Here is a 24338-nt window from a genome sequence, read left to right as displayed (position 1 = left end):
GAAAGAAGGATTCTCCACTGAGGTCCATCATGTCATTACCTTCCTTGAGTTGAACAGAACATTTCCATTACAATGCTTAGCGATAAGAAAAGGATGTCCAACTCTTCATTCACAATATGAAAGTCCCTGAAAGAAGAATCTGATTTGTCAATGGTCCTAAACCAGTTAACTATCCACAGCTCTGAGCTATTTAGCCATAGAGCAGCAAAAGTAGCTCCCCCCACACCTCTGAATATAGTGCTCATGCAAAGCATCTCACTAACAATGGAACATGAAGGTTTCTGTGAAAAACAGGCAGCAGAAGTCAAAGCTTCATTCTATTGCCCACCAACAGACTTCACCATGACATGGCAGGAGAGCTTTTAGTGTTGATCAGGTAGTTCACTCTCTATGGCTCATTAAGTCCTTGGCTTCTCATCTCTGACTGCCAGTGAGGGTATCAGTTGTGGTGGCTTTTATAATATGGACACAAATTGAATCAAAAAGTTTTTATTGGGTGACAAACTATACAACTATTGCCAAAGTGTAAAACGAGTTTAAGAACATCTGTAAGGAGGTAGCTCAATACATCAAGAATCTGCCCGGGATACAGCTTCATAATAAGAGATGTACATCAACCCCTGTCCGCTGGGAACTGAACTTAGGCCGCCATACAGCAGTTAGATGGTAACAACTGTGTTGCTACAGACGCAGGCAGTTTTCAAACCAGGGCCCTAAAGGTGAAATATAAAAACAATGTGTAAGAGCAATAACGTTATGAAGGGAGGTTTAATTCAGGAAAACCTACTACAGCTGACTGATTATAGGCATTAGGCTTTGTGCCTCAGCTCCTGAAGTGTGCCAGTATCTTAGTATAAACAAATAGTGACCTCTCTTATCATTAGCACAAACTCCTACAGCAATACATGTTCACGCTTACAATAAACAGAAACAGGCTAGATTGGGTTTTCCAGTTTTATTATACAAAAGCACATTTAAAGGGTGTTTTATGCAAAATTATTTATGCTAATTTGTACGCAAGTGGAAAAGCATTTCCTGGCAATTCCATTGACCTGCTGCAAATACACATTTTTACAAATAATTTATGAACCCAGGTAACATTTGGCTATTGGGTTAAGTGCTTCCGGTAATCCTATCAGACAGCTGGAAATCACAGGAGGCTCCTTTAGACCTTGGAGGCACTGCCCTCTGTTAGAGAGAGGCACAGATGCACCTTCCCAATGGAAGCATCTCTCAAGCAAGTATAACACCCCCAAGAGCATGGGGCAGTGGATATAGCCAAGAACAACTCTCCTGCTCCTTGACTGCACCGCTGCAAACTGTGCCTCCCCATAATTAAGTCTCCTTATGCCTTGGTCCCACCACTTGCGTACCTGCTCAAAGGACAGGCACAATCTAGATCAATATCTCTTAACTGAGTGTGACCAGCTACTGAAGCAGATCTTAAACTTCCTCTGACTACCAAAACTGAGGTACAGTTATACAAACTAGAAGGCTAATTATCTAACCATAGCAAGATAAAGTCAGCACAAGATTACAGTGAGAGCCTGCCTGTAATAAAACGGTTATTAACTCTTTAGCCTGTGCCACTGGTACATATTCTTCATAAGGAGACACACAAAGTGAAACTGGGAAGGAGAATTTGAATTCACTGGGTAAATATATATTGCCTCCCTATCATTTTAGGGAAAAGAAAGTAAGTCACTGATTTTACACAGATGATGCATTGCTATTACTCTACATTAGGTAACCAACCTAATTCTGCAAAATGAAGTCTCATTGTTTGACACAGATTTTTGTTTTAAAAACAGCCAAAGCACCAAACTTGGCACAGATTAATACCCCCTGCAATGTCACTGACTTCAATATGGTTGCCCAGGGTGTAAGCCAGGCCAAGCAGTTTAACTAGTCTTATGACTATCTGACAAATCAGGCAGAGTTTTAGGAATGTTTCGAAAAGGATTTTTACTGAGCGCACAAATACATATTTTGAACATTCCTAAAACTCTGCCTGATTTATCAGATAGATGTGTATTAGTCTTATGACTATGTCCCTTACTGTATATTTGCATAATTAATATTGCCAGCTGTACCTACAACTCACTCAGGAAAAATATCCCATGGAAATCACTGGGTGTTTTGCCTAGGTAAGAACTAAGGACTGCAGCGTTTGTCCCAGTGAGAATACCAATGAAGGGAATGTTGATCTTAATTAGGAATTGTCTTGTTTTTCTTGGTTTGATTTAGAAATGTCTGTATATTCAATTTAACTATTCACAACCATCTGCAAAAACTGGTACATTTTATAAAAATCAACCAGCTTTTTAATCAGGGATGCCATTTGTTATTTTGTAACTGTCTTCTTCTGGTGCACTTTTTTAAGGTAACACTGCTTTGGTCTAATTCACTATCTTGAACCCAGCAATTTGTTTACATGTAACCCAACAATCCCACAAGTGATTGACTTCACCGTCTGGCAGGTTTGGGCATTATATACACTTTGACAGGTTTGCTGAATGGAATGGTTCCCTCAATGCCATTTTCAGATGGTGGAAGCCCCTCCATGCTGTCAATCCAGGTGGATTTTGAGAGTTTAGTGGATGTCTTGCTCCTGCTGGAGTTATACGCCAATAGTAACCTCACTTCAATCTGACATGGCTCTGAAAAGAAAAACAACTAACTAATACAATACACAATCAGCACATTGACTGGACAACAAAATACCAAGCAGAAAGTAAATTTTCATAAAATTGATCTTGTATTAGTGTCAGATTTCATCTAATTTAATCTAGTATAAATCCTGAGTAACTCCTAATTTAAATGGAGCTACTCCAGATTTACACCAGTGTAACTGATTAGAATCCAGCCAGTTGTGACCAATGGTACCATTTTACCATCTCTTATCTTCATCGTAACTTAAAAGAGAATCCCATGACAGGCTTAAAGGAAGTGCATTTAAAAATAAACATTTTTAAAAAGTCATTCTTAACAAATAATAATTATACTTTATGCTTCTATGGCAGTGTTTCTCAAACTTTTAAGTAGCAAGTACCCCCTGACTTCTGAAAATTTTAATAAGTACCCCAACACTCAATTTTCCACTCTGAGAAATACAATCTTTTTCCCCTTTACCGCTGGACGAATTATTTCTCATAAAGCAGGAGAGTTCTGAGTTCTGCAATGCTGTGTGGCTGTGGCAGATCACAAAACCCCCTGCTGTTTCTCCCCTCTTTCCTCCCCCCCTTCCTCCAAATAGGATCAAAGGTCAACTCCAGCCAATCACTATGGCCTGATGGCGTGGTCAGGTGGTGTTCTCCACACACAGGTGGGAACTTGTGACCTATGAGCAGACTCTAGCAGCCCACGGGAGTGGATAGCAGCATTTCCCATGGCCATCCCTAGGGGGTGCGGGCCTGGGGCAAATCACACTGTGTGGGCTCCCCTTAAAATTTTTATACTGGTAAAATCTGGGGCTGTCATAGTTGTCATTTTCACTGTTCAGCTAGAGCAGTGAAATTGACAAGTAAGCCTGAGGGTAAAGCCAGGCTCCAGGACTGGGCAAGCCGCTGGGCTCGCCACCTGGATTTCTGGGCACTGGGCTTTGAGCCGGAGAAGGGAGCTGCCACCTGGGCAAATTGCAGGTGGCTACCACCTGGCTGCCAGCCCAGGAGGTGGGCTACTGCCACCTGCTCCAAGCTGGGGCGGAGGAGGCTTCCGCTCAGGCTGGGACCTGGGGATGTGGGCAGGCGGCAGGCAGCTGCTGCTCGTCTTCAAGCACACTCGTCTCCGAGCTGGGGCGCGGGTGGCAGTCACCCAGCTGCGAGCCCAGCTCGAGGGCACAGGGGGCTGCGCCAGGCTCCCACCTGGGACCTGGGACTGGGTGGGGGACACAGTTCCAGAAATTATCTGCCATGATCTAGACCAATGAATTGCCAGGAGCATTTTAACAAGACTTCTTGCATTAAATTAGAATAGTAGAATCATAGAACCACAGGGTTAGAAGGGACCGCAAGGGTCATCTAGTGTAACCCCCTGCTAAGATGCAGGATTTGTTGTATCTAAACCATCCAAAACAGACGGCTATCTAGCCTCTTTTTTAAAACCTCCACTGCAGGGTCTTCCATGACTTCCCTAGGCACTTTGTTCCATTGTCCTACTGTTCTTACAGGTAGGAATGAGACTTGAACTAAATGGATACTTTCTAGTTTCTCTACATCCTTTCTATACAATGGTAACCAAAATTGGACACAGTACTCTAGCTGAGGCCTAAGCAGTGCTGAGCAGAGCGGTACTATCACCTCCCGTGACTTGCATGCTATGCCTCTATTAATGCAAATCCAAACTGCATTTGCTTTTTTAGCAACAGCTTCATGTTGCTGACTCATGCTGAGGTTGTGATCCACCACAACTCCCAGATCCTTCTCCGCAGTGCTGCTGCCAAGCCAGTCCTCCCCCATTGTGTGTTTGGTTTTTCTTCCCTCAGTGTATGTAGCACATTACATTGTCTTTGTTGAATTTCATTTTGTTGTCTATAGCCCAGCTCTCCAATTTATCAAGATCCCTTTAAATTTTAGCTCTATCCCAAAGTGTTTGCAACCCACCCTCCAGCTTTATATCATCTGCGAACTTGATTGGTATGCTCTCTATTCCTACATCCAGTCATTAATAAAGTTATTAAATACTGAACCCAGAACAGATCCCTATAGAACCCCACTTGAGACCTCCTTCCCATGTGATATAATTCCATTAATACTCACTCTGTTTGCGGTTATTTAACCAATTATGTATCCACTTAATGATAGCTCTACTGAGCCTGCATTTCTCCAGCTTACTTATGAGACTGTCATGTGGGACTGTGTCAAAAGCCTTGCTCAAATCCAGGTATATTATGTACACTACATTCCTCCATCCACCAAACCAGTTACCTTGTCAAAGAAGGAAATCAAGCTGGTTTGGCATCATTTGTTCTTAGTAAATCCATGCTGGCTACTAGTGATGACCTCTTCATCTTCCACGTATTTGCAAACTGAATATTTTATACCAGCGGTTCTCAACCTTTTTTTCCCCGAGTACCACTCGGGCCAGGTACAGTCCCGACCCAAGTACCACTCGGGAAAAAAAGGGAGGGGACTTGTGGCGGGGTTTCGCAGCGGGAGGGATTTGCGGCGGGGTTTCGCGGCAGCGGGGAGAGACACAATACCCGCCGCCAAAACCCTTCCGCAGTTTCCCCATTTTCGGCGGCAAGGTTTCGCATGGGCGGGCGGGAGGGCACTTCCGGCGGCAGATTCGGCGGTGCGGTACGGCTCGCGTACCACCCACCCTCCCCGTAAGTACCACCGGTGGTACGCGTACCACCGGTTGAGAACCCGTTTTATACATTGCTCTATTAGCTTCCCAAGTATTGAGATCAGGCTGACTGGCTCCTCCTTTTTCCCCTTTTAAAAGACGGGCACTACACTAGCCCTTCTCCAGTCCTCCAGGATCTCAGTATGTTCTGAGGTCTTGTGCCATGATCTATGCTGAGAGGGGTAAGCCCAGTTTAGTTCCTAGCCTCTCATTCTAAAGGCTTTGAGCTTTGTGAAGGTGTTGTGTCAAATAGCTGCCCCTCTGGTTAATTAGCAAATATCATCAGTCAGTCAGAGAAATGCAAGTGCCTGCAGGGTCAAGAAGGTACTAAGGAGATTCCTGAGGGATGTGGAAGCTCAGTGGGAGGAGACAATGGCAGTTGCAGAACCCACAGAAACCCTCCAAAATGGTTCTCTTGAGTGTGGGAGATGCAACCTATGTACAAAAAGCTGAGGTAGAACAAGATACATTCCTGTTTATAAAGATATTGCAACATTTAAGCATACAAACTCATATTGATTATTCCTTACCTGTCCAGGCAGTATGAGAAAGGTAAACCTGAGTTATCAATCTGTGCCTTCCAGGACCAGGATTTCGAAAGTCAGCTGGTTTAGGATGGATTAACTGTGCCTGCCCATCAGGATATAATACCTATGGAAAAAGAGGCAAAACAATCCAACATTTACTGTTCTTGGAATTTACACATCATGGTGGTACTTTTTTGCTACCATTAGGAAGGCAGGAATGCATAGTTTATCTTGTTGATAAGATTCTACATCCTCTAGTTTTACTGGCGATACATCAGCCGTTCAGGACCATGGTATAGAAAACATATTAAAGGCGGCTCTCTCCCCTGCACCAAACACTGAGTAGCAGTCCAGTAGCTAACATTTTTAGGGCTGTATAATCTACTTAGTACCATTCCACAAGCATCCTCCTTAAAAAAAATAACTAACCTGCAGGAATGGCATTATCTCAAAGGAGAGCAATGAACCTATATCTTCATATATCATTGAGAATTTCATTCATCCCACTGTGATGTACAGATTTTTTTACTGGCATTTATTAGATGTTTCTGCTAATGTCCACAATGTGCTAGGATGCTTTTCAACTACAAAAGGCAGCACCATCTGAAGAGTGTGCAATACAAGCGTGGCATGACAGTGCTACTGACAGATGAGTGTTGTGATCTGACATAGTATACCTGTTGTCCTTCTCTGTTAGAGACAGGCTCAAACCAAACTCTTACAGACTTTGGGTAAGTGAAGATCTGGTCTCTGTGGTTCAGGCCAATCTCTAAACATATACCTGTGTTAAGCTACACACAAAAAAATCCCTCACCACTAATGAAGTACACAATTATCTGTAATTTAGAAATACTACTACTACTATGGTGTGTATCAGGGGAAAATGCAAACTCTTCCTCAGAGACTTTACTTTCTTGTTTCCCTCTAGGAAGAATCGCTCGTTACCTGCACTTTAACTGTGCTCTGAGGATCCTGCATGTGTTCCAGAGTTGCATCGACATCCAATGCCACCACTAATCCTGATGTAAACCTTAAAGGATTATCAGACTCGCCAGCGGGTTCAATAATAGTTGCAGTAGCTCTCTGGATCTGGGAGGAAAAGGGAAGGGGGGGGTTGGGAGGAGAAGACAAACATCTAACTAAGAAAACAGGATATAAACTTTTTAAAATTCCTGACACTATCTAAAAATTATTCAAGCGCCTCAACTTTTGGGGAATAGTCCTGGAGTCATTGTGCAATATCTGACGAAATACCCCTCATGACTGGCCAGCATACTGGGCCATAAATGCCTCCTACTCCATCGGGACAGAGTTAACCCTGTAACCAAGAACTTCATTCTTCTGATTACTGACCTGCTCTGGGAGAGGAAGGTGAAGGAACGTGCTCTGTCGTAGCGTTGTTTGCAGGATCTTCACTGCTTCTGAAGGCTTGGAGGTCACAAGTCTGGGCATTAAGTCCAGCAGCTTATCCACGAAACTATCTTGCATATGGGGCAGCTCAGAAATAAAACATCTGTGCTTGTTAAAAATATATTGAACAAAAATCAAATGCTTATTACAAAATTTCTTTGGTAAAGAGTCATTCAATGAGACTAGGCTGCTCAGTCAAACCACTTAACGTATCAGCTTTCTCTCATCACCTCAGTCGTGACAGTGGAAACATTCTAAAAATATCAGAACAAACAGACAATTTGAAGAAAGTTGAAGGTAGGTAGAGTTGAAGAAAACTGTACTCTTTTGCACACCTAGAAAGAGTGTTTCCATCAATTGAACGAGGGGACTTCTTGGGGGACCTGCACCCTCTGCTGGGTAAATACACAGATTTTAACCACCTTGCATGAGAGGCGTCTGGCATGCTGCTTGATGTAAGTGATCCAGGAATCTGAGGCAAATTCTTACTGACATTTGTGAATAAGCCGGCAGCTGGCTGATGAGATCTTCCCTTGGTTTGAATGTCTCCCATGACACAGAGGAGCCTTTGCTGATATGGAATCTAGCACTGCCCTTACACACTATTCTCTTGGTCAGCAACAGTGATGACTTTTCTTTGCTGATCCTGAGACACACTGTGGTGAAAAGATGTAGGTTTAAGTGAAAGAAATCAATCACCTGCTGTGGTGACCTTCCTTGAATGAGCCAATCATCAAAGTACAGATATAGCTGGACCCCGTGTCTCCTTAAGTGACCCACCATGACTGCCAAGCACTTGATGAATACTCTGGGTGTTGTTGAAAGACCACAGAGCAGAACTCCAAACTGGTAGTGGAAAGTGCCCACTCAGAATTTCAGGTATTTTCTGTGTGCTGGATGAATTGTCATGTGAAAGTATGTGTTTTGTAAGTACAGAGCAGCGAACCACTTTTGGGGATCCAGGGATAGGATTATGGAGGCTACAGTTACCATCAATTTGAAATGGCAGATGAACTTGCTGAGACTTCTTATATCTAGCATTGGACAACAGCCCCCCACTTCTTCGAGACTAGAAAATGTTAGTAAAACATCTTTCACCTCTGAATTCCAGAGGCAACTCTTTCCATTGCTCGGAGATTTAGAAGGGAGCCTACTTCTTGCTGTAACAATTATGTCTGAAGAGGAATGGTGAAGGGAGGTGGGGGGCAGGAAGGGTCCGTATTGAATGGAATACCCCACATCGATCTCTAAGACCCAGTAGTCTGAGGTAATTCAATTCCAGGTCGCCTGAAAATAACGAGAAAGTTGCCAAAAGGGGTGGTGCATGGGGGTAAGTGTACAGATCCCTCCAAACTAAGGCTCTGTAACCTCTTGACAGCAGCATCAATCATGATGCTGAGATGGGAACAGAGGCCTTCTGCTTCTTCCTCAGTGGCTCTGATGATCTTTGTTTATTATAATATATGGAGGGCCTTTGTCTAGTGTAGTTTTGTGACCTGACCTGCTTTCCTCTAGGGGCTGGCATGCAGTCTCAAGGAATGGAGAGTGGCCCTCAAATCTTTCAGAGGCTGCAAGGCTTCATCAGTTCTAGCATTGAACAGGTCACAACCTTCCAATGCTGGTGTCTGGACCTCCTTCAGTAGTCTTGAAACTGTAACCATGAAGTCCATTGCATAGCAAAGGAAGGTGGCCATGGAGCATGCAGTATCCAAAGTATCTAACGCTGCCTGCAGTGATATATGAGTCACCAAATTTCCCTCAACTACAAGAGACGTCATTTAGTTTTTCAGTAAACTGTGATATCTTACCCCAATGAATCTAATTCTACTTTTGACAGGAACATCTGGTAATTTGTGAAGTGCATCTGCAAGCTTAATGGTGATTATATTTTCCTCCAAGATCAATCTAATTTTTTCAGATCCTTCTCGGAATCATTTTTGGGGGTTCCTGCTGTCTGGATTTTTCATGCACAACTGCTACTACCACGTCCCACAAACTGTGTGCACATAAAAATATTCAAGCCCACCTGAAGGGATTTGATAGTGTTGATTTGATCTGCTGTTTTTGAGGAAGATGCCACAGATGCCAGGCTCTACCATAATTTTATTTATTTTTTCCTGGGTCCAACATTAATCGGCTTGGCCAGCCTTCCAGGCATGAAGGAGAGCAGAATGTCTACAAGCTTATGCTATTTCTCCTGTACTACTTCCACAGGAATGTCTACCCTATCTACCATATGATACACAAGTTCCTGAATTGTTTTGAAACCTTCAGGTTGAGTGGAAATAGAGGACTAACTTCTTCATCTGGTGAAGAAATGGAAACCACTCCTGGGATCAAGTGCTCCTCCACTTGCAGGTCTTCTTTCTTAGTCTACTTCTCTTCCTGCAGCACTCACAGAGAAAGCCTGCTTCGGCCCAGTAGGCCCTTCTTTCTCCATATCTGAGGCAGCACTTGCTGAGTACCCAGGAAAAAAAGTTAAGATGAGCCTCTCTGACCTTCTGCATTGTCTTGAAGAAGGAGCAACAGGAGCATGTTTTGAACCCAGAAGGCTTGGTTTCAGCCACAGCATTAAATCGTGGTACTGGGAAAGTCCATAATACTAATAAGAGGGGTTTTATTCATAGTAGCATAGCGTAAAGTAGCGTCATCATCGTCCCCATTTATATATACTCAGTAAAGTCACACTGGGTGCAGAGGAGTGGACATTGCAGGGGTTCCTTCTTGCAGCCATGGATGGCAAAAAGGAATTGAGGGTCAGTTGGGCTCATTCTGCCCCTTATGCCCTTCGGTGGGTGGTGGACGAGGGCATCCAAGGTGGAAGCATATCCCCAATGGACACTGCTAGTCCAAAAAAATCTGATCTGGCACAGACACTGGAAGTGGAATGTATGTGGACAATCACAGATATCACAGTGATAGCCACATTAAAAAGGGGAGAGAGAAACTGTCAGCCTATTAGAAGCCAAAAACTGCAGAAGATTTTTAAATCTGTTAGCTACTAATATGAGATGCTTATAATATTGGAGCACTTGCTACAGGCCATAAGAAACTTTTTAGTAATCCACATGGCACATTCATTAAAGAAAATGGGAGGTGGGGGGGGAGGGGGATTCTGCTTTCAAACCCGCCCAGTGATTCTCTACTGGTTATATTTTAATAAGACCCCAATTCAACGCCAGTGATACAACTGATTTCAGTAGGTATGCACAGATCTCTCTGGTGGCAATAGTTATGCTGAATGTGATGTAGATCTTTGTGAGCAGAGCTGAAATGGTTTGTTTCAGAGGAAAACCCCCTGTATTTAAAAGATTACTTCTCTTCTTTAAATACAGTTTTGCAACAAATCAACAGAGTACATGACGTACTGGTTTTTGCAGCACTAAATCTATATTTACTAAAGGATAATAATTTAAGAAAGCCACATATCAACGATAAAGCCCACTTTGTAGATCGAGAGCAGAATTTTACTATACTGTGCAACTTTAGATTTTATTTTTTAGAATTACATATATCTTAAAAGCTTAAGATTGATTTGACACATCCTATTCAAAATTATTAATTATATGTTTATTTTCAGCTTTCTTGAGAAACGATTTTGTATCAATGTTCTTTAGATTTTTTTTTTTTTTTTTTTAATAAATAGAAAGGAAAAGAACAATGGGACACTCACCTCTGAAAAGAATCAACTTCCTGTAAAAAATTTTCACACATTCCAAAAAGGGGTTCCACTCTGAAATGAAGATAAAAGGTTTCTTTTATTTTTCTCCCCCCAATTAAAAAACTGGCTATAGTCCTACCAGCATATAAAGGTATCTACAGATTTTGGAACATTGTGTGCTCATGGAAAATGCAAAATCTTATAGATGAGAGGCCAACATGATAGTTTCATAAAATAAATCTGCATTTAAACAGATTTTTCTGTGAAGAAAGTATTAACTTCTCATTGAAAGACTGGAAACTGAGAAACAAATAGGTTAAGTGACTTCCCAACGAAACCCTGTGTTACAGATGGAAATAAAAGCCAAGTATCGAGGCTCCTAATATTGTGCTCTGACCATGACAAACTAAGGGTATGTCTACACTGGGGCTGGAAGATGTACATTTCAGCTTGAAGAGACAGATCCACACTAGTTTTGACTGAGGTAGCGCACTCAAAATATAAATGTAGCTCTGGCAGCATGAACAGCAAGAGGGTCTAGCTGCCCAAGTACGTACCTAGCACCTTGGACATACCTAGCATCTTGAGATGTCTAGTCCCTCCTGCCACCACAGCTACACTTCCATTTTTAATGCAATAATTTGATCAAAGTTAATGCAGGTATGTCTCATCAAAATTACACCTTCCAGCTCCAATGCATACGTAACATAAGGCTCCGATTCTGCAAACACTTAAACTTGTGTGTAACTTTACTCACTTGAATAATCATGTGATCAAAGTTATGCACACGCTTAAATATTTGAAGTATTAGGGCCTAAAACATCCACTGCAGAAATAAGTCAGTCAAAACATTTTCTTCTTTTGTAACAGAAAAGACCGATGAACAAGCTTATAGGAGAATTCTTTAATATAAATATGATAGGTGTATTTTTATATATGCATGTGACATTTTCCTATTTATATAAACTCCAATTTTCAGATCTAAGATGAATGATGTCCTACATTAATTATTTCATATCCTTGCATCAGAGGAAAAAACCTAAATGGTTTGTACACTCCTAGCAATTTCGTAACTTGACTGACTTTACACTGTGTAGCTCAACAGGTGCTTTGAAGATAAACGAAGAAACCAGTTTATTCCCAATATGCAGTCTTTTAATGACCTGTTATTTGCATGTCATTATGTATTGCACATGTAAGTTACCTTTGTCATTTGCAATCAAGCTTGAGAAAACTGGTGTTTTGCAGTTAACCATTCAAGAAGCCTCACCTCCAGGTAATTCTTACCCTCTAGTAGTACGTGCAGTCACTATAAGCTGTAACGCTTTGGCTTGCAGTCTCATGTGGTGAATAATGACCACTTGTCTATTTTCCACTCCACTGTACATAAACTCCATTTTGTAAGTTTCTTCCATAATCTACAATATAAAACAAGACGTGGTTTAACTGTGTCAGATTTTGTTCAGCTGCTATGCGAACGGAGTCGCCAGAGTCAGATACCTTTCCTCCTGCTGAACAGAAACTCAGACTCATCATTTCAGTTGAACTATTCATGGAATAAAGTACTAGAACCCAACATGTGTAAGGGGGCATTAGAATCTAGCCCTAAATAAATTTTAAAAAATACAGTGCATGGAACCTTGCAAAAACAAGGATCTTCATGGGAGTTATGTATGTGCTGTATATCCATCACTCCCTCTTTCCTGACATCATCTCTCTCTGCATCCTGTCTCATCCACCCACATGGTAAGCTTGGTGAATGGGCACCAAAACACTCTTGTAATATAATTCACCTGACACAGTAGGTAGCACAAGAGATAAGCAGAAAACAGCAGCCCCAAGGACCAAGAGATAAGTAGAAAACAGCAGCCCCATTTAAGATCTAAATGGGCAATTTCAGTTTGTCTGGATTTTGACTTTTTTTTTTTTTAAGTGCCAAACCCTCTTGTAATCAATTTTACAGTCTGGAATGCTCCACGTTCCACTTCAAGCTTCAGCTACAAAAGGCACATCATTCTGGAAGATATACTTCAAAATTTAGGCAACAAATTACCCCATTTGCCATATTACATTATTTGTTTATACTACCACATATAAAATGTGCTCAAATAAGAGACGTGCTTAGATTATTAAAGAAGGTTACTAACTTCTCTGCAATTAGCACTTCATACTGAACTCAAGTCCTGCCATGTTACACTACAAGAAAGGTTGCCCTTCTTCTTTCATTTGCTGGAAGCGATCTGTAAGTGCAATCAAAACACACAGCCTCTTTGAGGGGGTCTGTGTACTGCTGAGCAGAGCTCCCAGCAAAGGTATTGCAATTAGAGAAAGGTTTATAAGCCTCACAGACTTTGGTTTCCACCAGTTTCTGGAGATAGCTGTTTACAGCACAGTGGGCTCTCACAGACAGGCATAGCTGTCTCTCAACTACATTTTAATTCACTGGAGAGTCAAATAGTCAATATCTTTTCTCAACACTTGTTTCCAGCCTAGGTTTGTTTTCAGGTTGCTGAATAGCTCTCTTTCTCTGCTACTTTTATTTGGATTCTTCAGTTCTGGCTTTTTTGTGCATACTCTCTGTCATTTTCAGAGTAGCAGTATCATGGGTTTTAATCAAAATTGAACATGGGAAAAGCTTAGATCCAAAACCCCACTTTGTGATTTGTGCCCAAGTTCAGAGTATAAGTTCAGTCCCACCTCTACTCTGAACTAAAACCAGACAGCTTTTATATCTGGGGTCCAGCTCACAAACAACATCTAGTCGACTTCTACACCCATGTTACAAACCGTCATGAAATGGATGATAAATTCTTGGCTTTCACCATTCCAACACAGTCATTTAAAGCACAGCTAATGAGATCAGCTGCCAGCACTTGATATTCAGAGATGGTCAAAGATATGACTTTTTAGATATTTTATGACATTTTAGACTTGATTCTGACTAATAGGGATGTATTGGTTGTGAATCTAAAGGTTAAAGGCAATTTGGGTGAAAGTCATCATTAAATGATAGATCTCATGTTTCTAAGAAAAGGAAGAATTGAGGGCAGCAGAATAAGAACAATGCACTTCAAAAAAAGCAGACTAGAACTCACAGAACCGGTATGAGAAGAAAAATCCAAGGATGCGTCTACAATGCACGCTTCTTTTTGCAGTGGATAGTGTACCTACCCATATAGACCCTCTAGGACAGGTATAAACAGGAGTGTAAACAGTGAGGCATGGCTTAGGCAGGTAAAGCAGACATGCCAGAAGGGTGTGGGTATATACTTGAGAACATACCTTACATGATTCTCTACAAGCCCAAGCCATGCCTCCCACATCTACACCGCTATTTTTAGCAATATATTGTCCCATTGCCTCCCCATTGCTGGAGTCTTTCCCTGCCACAGGAAGACTGGCAATGGGGAAAGGGTCTGGCAGAGAGGAAGCATCAGGCAGCTCACCTTTCCCCACGCCCTCCCCTCTGCCAGAGCCTTTCACTGACACATGTAGCTACACACTGCAATGTGGTTTTCACTACAGCATGTAGCTACATGGACATTGCATGCCGTTGCCAGTGGTGCATAGTGTTGACGCAGCCTGAGGGAAAAGGGAGTTCAGGAAAGCTGATAGTTTCTGAAAGGAGACTATTTTAAAGGCACAACAGCAAACTATGCCAATGCAAAGGAAAATTATTATTTTTTTTATCTGAGGCCAATATGGCTCCATCAGGAGCTCTTTAATGACCTGACAATCAAAAAGGAACCCTACAAAAAGCAGAAATATGAATGAACTGCTACGGATGGGTACAAAAGAATAGCACAAGCATGTAGGGACAAAACCAGAAAAGGAGAAGGTACAAAACGAGTTATATCTAGCAAGGTACATAAAAGGCAATAAGAAGAGGTTCTATAAACACATTAGGAGCACAAGAAAAACATAGGAAAGCACAAGTCTACTACTTAGCAGAGAAGGAGAGCTAAAATGGACAACATCAAGAAGGCTGAGGAATTTGATGCCTATTTTACTTCAGTCTTCACTAAAAAGGTTAATGGTGACCAGATAATTAACACAATTAATATTAACAAGGAAGAAGGAACACCAATCAAAACAGGGAAAGAACAGGTTAAGTGTATTCAAGTCGGCAAGGCCTGATGAAATGCATCGAAGAGCACACTAGGAACTCACTGAAGCAATCTCTGAGCCATTAGCAATTATCTGCAAGAACTCATAGAGGACAGGAGAGGTCCCAGAAGACTGAAGGGCAATCCATAGTATGTATATCCTTAAAAAGTGGAAGAAAGAGGACCTGGGGAATTATGGACCAGCCAGACTAACTTCAATATCAGGAAAGATACTAGAACAAATTATGAAACAATCCATTTATAAGCACCTAGGTGATAATAGGGTTATAGTAATAGCCAACATGAATTTTCCAAGAACCAATCATGCCAACCCAACCTACTTTTCTTCTTTGAAAGATTTATTGGCCTAGTGGATGGGGGGAAAGCTGTAGGCATAATATATCTTGATTTTAATAAGACCTTTGACACAGTCCCACATGACAATCTCATAGGCAAACTATGGAAATATGGTCTAGATGAAATTACTATAAGGTGCACAACTGGTTGAAAAACTATACTCAAAGAGTAATTAACAATGATTCACTGACAAACTGGGAGGACATATCTAATGGGGTTTCAGAGGGGTCAGTCATAGGTCTGGTACTATTTGTTCAATATTTTCATTAATGACTTCGACGATGGACAATACGTTTATAAAATTAGTGGATAACACCAAATGGGGAGGAGTTGCAGACACTTGGGAGGACAGAATTAGAATTCAAAATGACCTTGATAAATTGTAGAACTGGTCTGAAATCAACAAGATGAAAATCAATAAAGATAAAGGCAAAGTACTTCGCCTAGGAAGGAAAATATCAAATGCACAACTACAAAATGGAGAATAACTGGCTAGCTGGTAGCATTGCTGAAAGAGATCTTGTGGTTATAGTGGATCCCAAACTGAATACGAGTCAACAATGTGATACAGTTGAGAAAAAGGCTAATATTCTGGGGTGCATTAACAGGAGTGTCATATGTAAGACACGGCAGGTAATTGTGCTGCTCTACTTGCCAGTGGTGAGGCCTCAGCTAGAGCACAGTATCCAGTTCTAGGCACCACACTTCAGGAAAGATGTGGACAAACTACAGGAAGTCCAGAGGAGAGCAACAAAAATTATTAAAGGTTTAAAAAAACCTGATCTACATAAGGAATGGTTAAAAAACGGGGCATGCTTAGTCTTGAGAAAAGACTGAGGGGGGATCTGATAATAGTCTTCAACTATGTGTTAGGGCTTTTACAAAAAGGACAGTGATCAATTGTTCTCCATGTCCTCTGAATGTAAGGACAAGTAGTAATCGGCCTAATCTGCAGCCAGGGAAATTCAGGCTAAGTATTAGGAAAATCGTTCCAACTGTAAGGGTAGTTAAGCACTGGAACAGGGCTCCAAGAGAGCTTGTGGAATCCGTCATTGGAGATTTTTAAGAACAGGTCAGACAAACACCTGGCAGGGATGGTCTAGCTTTATTTGGTCATGCCTAAGGCAAAGGGGCAGGCTCTGAGGATCTCTCAAGGTCCCTTCCAGCTCTATAATTCTGTGATTCTATGGGGACGTCAGCACAGCTGATCTTGTGAGCCACTATCAGAGTACAGTTAGTCTCAGATTTAACTGCAACAAGATCAGCCTAGACAGATCATCTTCTGAAGATAACACAGAAAGCTTTTAGTTTCCAACAAGTGTGTTGAAGGTGGAGTTCTATATAATCATATCTTCAATCAGACGGTTGACTTTGAATTAAGATCTCACCCGATTATCTGCTGCATGTGTAATTTTCTCTTTTTAAAAACAAAACAAAACAAAAACAGCATCCAAGCGATTCTGAGTATCTTTGGTATATATGGAATGACATACAAGTCATCAACCTTGCATTCATCCCACATCTCACACACAATTCACGTTGCTTTTGGAATCCAGGATCACTAAAATAATCTGTTTTACTTCAATAGTCGGAGGGATCAAAACACACAAGGGAAAGTCCTCGCCCAGGGGACTTGCCTCCATCAAGACATGGCTCCTACAAACTCACCTGTTTTGCAGCAGCTGATGCCAAAGCATTCTGCTTCAGGTAGAGAGGAGCTGCCACATTCCACAGTTTTTCCTGGAGGGCCTATAAAAGAAACCCATGAACTATGGATAAATGTCCAATACAATAATTTAAGAGTGAAAACAAAGTTATATCCCTGTGCTAGTAGGCCTAGGGAACTACACAGGAACAGGGATTGCTTTGTCTCCCCCCGACAATCCCTCCTTGCTGGTCAAAAGGCAGCATTGGCACTTTCTTCATTCCTGGAGAATGTATTGGCCTGATGCCACAGAGCCTTTAAAAATATGAGTGAGAAACCCTCCCCTATCCTGGTTGATCACCACTTTCTCAGGCCAAGATCAGGACCTCCTCAGGTTTCAGGCAACCACAACAGCCTGTTCTCAGAAGCTCATGGCCCCAGTAATATTCCAGGACACCCTTGTAGGCAGCTTCATCCCCACCAAAAGACAATGGAGAAGATTTAGTGAGTTACTGAGACTACTTGATAATCACCGCTACGGATGCTGGCACCAAAGTATCTACTGTTTTCTGATGATTTGTGACAGAATCAGCAAGGAAGATCCACTGCCCCAACCCACCCTCACTTCTCCCAACCCTTCTTCCCTTCCATATGACTGCACAGGAACATCCAAGGAGCCAAGATTCAGAACATGCAGAGTGTCTGCTATCTGGACAGGCTCTTAAAATCTTGACCCACCAGCCCCAAGCATAAGGGAACAGCTTCAGTTCTGCTATGTCTGAGACCCCTGGATCCCAGAAAGATTGGGAAGGGGCAGGATTTGCTGCTAAATGCTTCTATTCTGTCTCAGAAAATACTTTAGTGGAGTGTTAATTGTCTAACGAAAGGAGCTGAGTTGGCACTGGAAGGGTCTCACTTTCCAATCTGTTTAGGCTTTTAAATTGTATGGTCTTTCCAGATATTCTAAACTACTCATGATTTCATGCAGATCGTTGCCTTTTCCATGTTGCCTTGCAATGGATCTTCTCATCTAGACATGAGCATTTCCCTCACCTGAGCCAACCTTCAGCTACAGTCCACCCACCTCCTACAAAAAGAACAAAAACTTATTTTTGCCAAAAGGACAAGGTAGCATATCTCCTTGTCCCATGTAAATAGGTTCATTCCAATCCCCCACCTAGAGGAAAGGAACTGTCAAGGAGAATCCCAAGCCCTGATTCTCTGCTGGCCCAGCTATTGACTAGTGTATCGAGCTGTATCTGCTTATCTGTAATAACTTCCTTGGGTTGCAAATTTACTTGAAGATTTGCCTGGCCTAACATTAAGAGAACCTAACTGGCAATTTCACATAGAACAAAGAATGATTTTTTTCCCCCCATTTTCATAACCATCCTCTATTTTACTAGGCAATACAGTAATTTTTCTAGAAGAGAATCATTTGCAAATCATTTATGCTTTGCACTTATATAGTGCATCTTCAACGCACATACAAACATTAATTTAATCTTCACAACATCCCTGGAAGCCAGGTAAGTATTATTCCTGTTTTACAGATAAAGAAAGTAGGCAAAGAATTTAAGTTCTGGTTTATGTTAAGAAACTGACCTTTTGCTGACAATGGTTGTCCTAGTGGATAAAAACAGTTTACCTGCTGTTGTAAAACGGACGGAACTGTTTTCAATATGGTAATAGAGAACATAACTGAGACTCTGCCCAAGTCTTAAGAATCTTTTCTTCGTAGTACTGAAAACAGTTTTGTTCCATCAGCAGTCAAACCACTTTCAGCACCAGTTCAGCAAGAACCATTATCAATGACCATCGTCAGCAAAGAATCGATGATCTTGTCTCCACTGGGATTTCAAGCCTGTATAGCAGCACTGTTCAAACCCCTAGCAAAGACAGGGTTTACCCTGATGCATGCACAGTTTGCACTGTGCCGGTGTAAACTATGTCCATGCAAAGGGTTTATACCAGTGGAGCCACATCGGTGGCTGAAATCACAGTGTAAACAAGCCCTAATTGATGTGCCCTTGGACACAGAAGGGAAGCAGAGTCAGAGCTGGGCTATAAACTGTAGTTCTTGGAGCCAGCTTAGCCTTGTTTTCACTTAGCGGTGCCATAAGGATCCTGTATGCCTGCATCCTGTTAAACACTGTCTTAAGCAAATTAGTATAAGTGAAGTATCATAGGCCTATGACCTTCAGCATACATAAAGTGGCTCAACAGTCACTCTAGATTTTGGGGAACTGGAAATAACTTGCTTAAGAGAAAAGTTGACATAAAATGAAACTAGGCAACCACAGGAATAATTGAACTGATACTAAGCTTGGATATTTTAGGATAGGATGTTGGCAGATATTTAATCAAAAACTTGCTTTAGCAATATGGTAATGAGCAAACAGGGATTAATATGCTAGCCTACCAGGTAAAGGCACCCCAATATTATGGGGAAGTTGGATATGGACAGAGGCAGCTTGTATAAATATTCATGGTGACTCCCAGGCCCAATATAAGCAAGAACCCACATGAAGAAGGGAGCTAACCCTCCATGCGTCAATATTTTAGTGCTATAATCTCTCTTCTGGGAAACACTGGGGATCTGGACCATTGGACCAATTTGGCATGGCAGAAACAGGGGTGGTCCTTCATTTCTTACCACCAGATCTCCAAGAAAGTGGTGTGAGTATATGCTATGCAAGGGATAACATTTAAGATCTCTCTAATACTCTATTATTGCTATTTGCTTATGTGATCTGGAGCTTTCTTGTCTCTACTAATTGTATTAATAAAGGTGGTTAAGGTTGTGCTTTGTTCTCTGTGTGAGAGTACCCTTCCCCTACACCCTGGGGTTCCCTACAAGATATTGAACTTGTCAGTTTTGATTCTGTTGTGTCCAATTCTGGGACATGAATCGTAGTACCCGCCCCCCTCATTAAACGAGTCCCAATCTGGCAACCATTATAGGATCACACTACAAACTCAAGATCCTTGACTTCCAGTCCTGTGCTCAGAGCATCACTGGATCCACGATTTCACATTTCCTAAAGCAGACTTCACAAGTGGTTAGACTCACTAGCACACGTGAAATATGGTCAGTGCAAGATTTTGGGAAACACACATAGCCAGTTACATGATTCCAAGACTTAGGAACACAGATGAAGCCTAACCTTGATGAGAAGCAGCTGACACCGAAGGTAAGTTGCAGAGAAGTCTGCCACTCCTGCAAGTTCTGACTGAAGTTCTCCAAGCCTCTGAAGGTCACTGGAGCAAAGAAGGAAAAATGCAAAATTCAGATGCATAACACCACCACCATAAAGCATTGTTAAAAAGAGAGAGTAAGTTTTAACACAATCTGAATCCTGCAGCAGTGGCAATGGTGAAGTTACCTATTCCTATATTTTACCTCTACACAGCCCTATAACAAATCCTATGAGCAGCAGCAAATCATGCACAGCAGAGCAGCCTACACATGGGGACTTGCTAGCTTCTCTCCCCTTCCTCTAGGCTGACATGAGCAGCAGTTAGTCTGTCACCCTGCATTATTCTGCATCCCTACAGGAACCACACAGCATAGTGGCTTTAGATTTAACACAAACACTCCAGATGTTCGCAGAGCAGCAAACTACCAATTTGCATTAAACTGCTGGGAAATCTCTCTTCTTACGCTAGCTAAAAGGGATAGCTTGGGACATATTGGATTCATATAGCCAATTATATTTGAAACATAGCTACATTTCTGAAATACAATTTATTTTATAAGTCTGCTGTATAGTTTACAAGAGCTGGTTACATAACGCAACACTGAATACATAATTGTTCAGATATCAACAGAGCAAGTCAGCTACACCCACCACCCAGTTTATGCTGACAAGCAAACTAAGGGCACATCTACAACACATTTTGTTTGAGATAAGCTGGGATGTGAATCTACCCCATTCAAGCCTGAAATGCACTAAATGTCAATGTGGACACTGCTAATATGCACTAACAGTTCATTAGTGCACTTTAATCTACTCTTGTTTCAAACTGGAACAGATCAAAGCACACTGATGAACTTTTAGCATGCGTCAGCAGGATCCTCAGGGACACTTAGTGTGTGGCAGATTCACACCTCAGCTTACCATGAACTCAATGTTTGTGTAGACAAGCTCTGATTGAATATGCAGAGTTTTATTACTCCAACTTTTGTGGAATTTTAAACAAAATCTGGGTTTCTATTAAAAAAGAAACCTTATCTTTAGTTCTGTAGAAATCAGAGATACAAAATGCAGAGTTCACCTTCTCATTTTTCATTCTGCATTTTGCTTTGTAATTTAGTCTTTCCAGTTTTTTTTTTCAAATCACGTGTTGGTTTCTTGCATCCCCCTGCTGTAGGTATGTTACAGAAAAAAGACTACAAACTTATTTGACTCCGAGAAGGCTTCATCTCTCATATTTTAGCTGTGCTGCTCCTGTTATTTCTGAAGTAGTTCCCAGATTAATGCCCTGCTGAACCTGAAATTTGCCTCAACAGCCATCAGCCTGCAAAGGATCTGAGGGAATTTCAGTCTTTGTACCCAAAGAAGCTACTTCCCAATCAGAGGGACAGCTTCTTCCTTAGCTGCAACTGCAATACAGCCAATTTGGGGTTTACAGAGTCAGTCACATCCACCCTTCTCCTTGGTAAGTGAGGGGTAAAAGGAGAAGAACTGCAGTCCAGTCACCATGTCATGCTCAATGTGTCCCCAACATCCTAATGGGTGGGGAGGGAGCTCTTTGCTGGCTCGTAGTCAGCCAAATAACTAGAAGATTCCATCTTCAAAATTTCTGTGGTTGACAATTCATTGCTTATTTCTATATAAACATGAATTAAACCTCCACATTACCATGCAAGGTAAGCATGATCCCCACTGTACGGACAGAGAAACTGAGGTACAGATATCAGAGATGGCAACTGACTGGCTAAAAAAATTGACACCTCCACCGAGTCATGTGCTCCAACCACTAGGGAACACCACCTCACTGGGCTGAAAGGAAAATTACTTCCCCAGCTAACAGTAATTGCAAGGAAAGAGGAAGCCTACAGCTATGAACTCTTTCCACCGCTCCCCACCCAACAGTCAAGGCAGCAGCCTCTTGTCCATCCCAAAACACCCAACAACAAAACAAATTTGTTTCAATATTTTTAAAAAGCACAAAGTCCCTTCCTCCTCCCAAAAAAACCAAAGGGCAAGGAGTTTAGTACAATCCTTAGGCTGTGGTACTGCCTGTAGTCGCAGCAGAAAGGCAGATATGGAGATAATTTACATTAATTCCCAATGCACAGCTGTGCTGTCTCCTGATTAAGCTGTCTCTTTGCACAAGCTGCATATGTGGCCCTCTGCCACATACACACACCAGAAGTGCGTCTTGTTGCCAGTTTAGGGAAGCATTCACAGCTCTTATGAGATCTCCATAGCTGTATTGTGCTGCAGAGATTTCAGATATTCTGCTAAGAAATCACCTGCATACAGCAACAACATTTAGTTCCTAAACTAAATAGTTCCCAAGACAATTTTTATTCTGTGTGCAGTTGCTTCTGATCAGCTGGGGACCAGAAACGCATCATCCACCTTTCATACTCATGTTTTAAATGATGACTACATTGTTTATTCCTTACGATAGGTAGCTGTAAAGGTGATTTATGGCTACAAGTACAGCAAAGACAAGTTGGGAGAGAAAATACACCTGCATGGAATTCTGCAGCCACATTTGAGATCTTTTTCATTCAATTGTATAGTACTTTCCTGCCTCTCAACTAAGGATCCTTTTCCTGCCCAGGAGACAAGGCATATGGAAAAAAATTATTTCCAAATCTTCTGTTTGTGCAAATCAATCAATCTGTAGATGGATTGGAAATGGAGAAGACAGCATAAAATCTATTATTTCCAAGCCATACTTAATCCTTATCTATGCCAAGGCAGACTGTGGTGCATAATAATATTGCCTACTTGAGGAAAATCTCTCTTGTGAATTTAGTATTGATGAAAAGAACCAAACTATTTGATGACTGGGACTGGTGAATAGAACCCACCAAGCAGTGGAAGTTTATACCCTCCAGTAAGTGAGGGGGCCACAGAACTCAGAAACCAGTAGAGTACAGGGCAGTGACTCTCAACCTTTCCAGACTACTGTTCCCCTTTCAGGAGTCTGATTTGTCTTGCCTACTCCCAAGTTTCACCTCCCTTAAAAACTACTTGCTTACACAATCAGACATAAAAATACAAGTCTTACAGCACATTATTACTGAAAAATTACTTACTTTCTCATTTTTACCATGTAATTCTAAAATAAATCAATCGGAATATAAATATTGTACTGACATTTCAGTGTATAGTATAGAGAGCAGTACAAACAAGTCACTGTCTGTATGAAACTTTAGTTTGTACTGATTTCGCTAGTGCTTTTTATGTAGCCTGTTGTAAATCTAGGCAAATATCTCGAAGAGTTGATGTACCCCCTGGAAGACTTCTGTGTATCCCCAAGTGTATACGTAGCCCTGGTTGAGAACCACTGGTACAGGGAACAAAAACTGTACAAAAAAAAAGGACAGGTGTGTGGATTACAGGGTCAAAAATGAGTGATCCACTGAGCAGAAAACCTCTGGATATTCTTGATAGGCCTAGAGACTGAAGTCTTATTTATCCCCTGCCTGTGCTGTACCTATCCTGTGAAGTACAATTTTCCTCAAAGTTACGCTGTCCTGGAGGGGGCTCCTCTCTGAACACATGATAGTTCACTCTCCATGCCTGCTAAAGCTATGGCCCCTGTTGAGACTGTCAAAGGTGTCAATTGCAACAGAGAAGAAATAGGTCTGGGACCACCCATTTCACTCCATATGTACCTAATCTTGTTCACAACATTCTCCTTAGAAGAAGGTTCAGTCTAAGAGCCCAAACTGGGAAATGAAACAACATCTGGAACCACACTGGACATTTCAGAGAGCTGGGAATTGTAACAATTATTCTGACAAGGATTAATAATAATACTTAGCTCTTATTTTCATCACTAGATCTCAAAGCGCTTAAAAGTACACAGCCTCACCGAATGGTGAATTCAAGCAGCTCCTGTGTGCTCTGTGGGTCTAGGTGCTGAAGGCTGTAAACTCTCTCAAGACTCTGTTGCAGGAACTGTTGGGAAGGATCTTCATGAGGGGTAACACTGGGGGAAACAGGGGAGGATACTAGTTTTCTACCTGGCAACTGAGCAAAAGGAAAACAACAACAAAAAAAACAAACAAAAAAGCTAAATCCAGACGACAAAATTCA

At 41.7% G+C, this 24338-nt stretch overlaps 1 protein-coding gene across 5 annotated transcripts in view; it reads right to left on the bottom strand.

Annotated features, from left to right (window-relative positions):
- Window positions 1-473: 473 nt before the first annotated feature.
- Window positions 474-24338, bottom strand: part of INTS4 (integrator complex subunit 4) — a 45721-nt gene continuing 21856 nt past the window's right edge. Inside the window, exons 15-24 of one of the 5 annotated variants that reach the window (XM_067533240.1) lie at window positions 24115-24272; window positions 20220-20313; window positions 17076-17156; window positions 12232-12362; window positions 10957-11016; window positions 7227-7386; window positions 6819-6962; window positions 5877-5997; window positions 2471-2660; window positions 474-713 (exon numbers count right to left, since the gene is read on the bottom strand). In XM_067533240.1, the coding sequence (XP_067389341.1) occupies window positions 701-713; window positions 2471-2660; window positions 5877-5997; window positions 6819-6962; window positions 7227-7386; window positions 10957-11016; window positions 12232-12362; window positions 17076-17156; window positions 20220-20313; window positions 24115-24272 (1152 nt within the window). In that variant the 3' untranslated portion in view covers window positions 474-700. Of the gene's footprint in view, window positions 714-2466; window positions 2661-5876; window positions 5998-6818; window positions 6963-7226; window positions 7538-10956; window positions 11017-12231; window positions 12363-17075; window positions 17157-20219; window positions 20314-24114; window positions 24273-24338 lie in introns of those variants that run through there. The other 4 variants (XM_067533242.1, XM_067533243.1, XR_010917166.1 and 1 more) reach the window with 4 other exon arrangements.

Source organism: Emydura macquarii, unplaced genomic scaffold (assembly GCF_026122565.2).
Source record: "Emydura macquarii macquarii isolate MOO-44397 ecotype Brisbane River unplaced genomic scaffold, CSIRO-AGI_Emac_v2 contig_3328, whole genome shotgun sequence".
Classification (NCBI taxonomy): Eukaryota; Metazoa; Chordata; order Testudines; family Chelidae; genus Emydura; species Emydura macquarii.
This window is presented reverse-complemented; position numbering and strand designations above follow the sequence as displayed.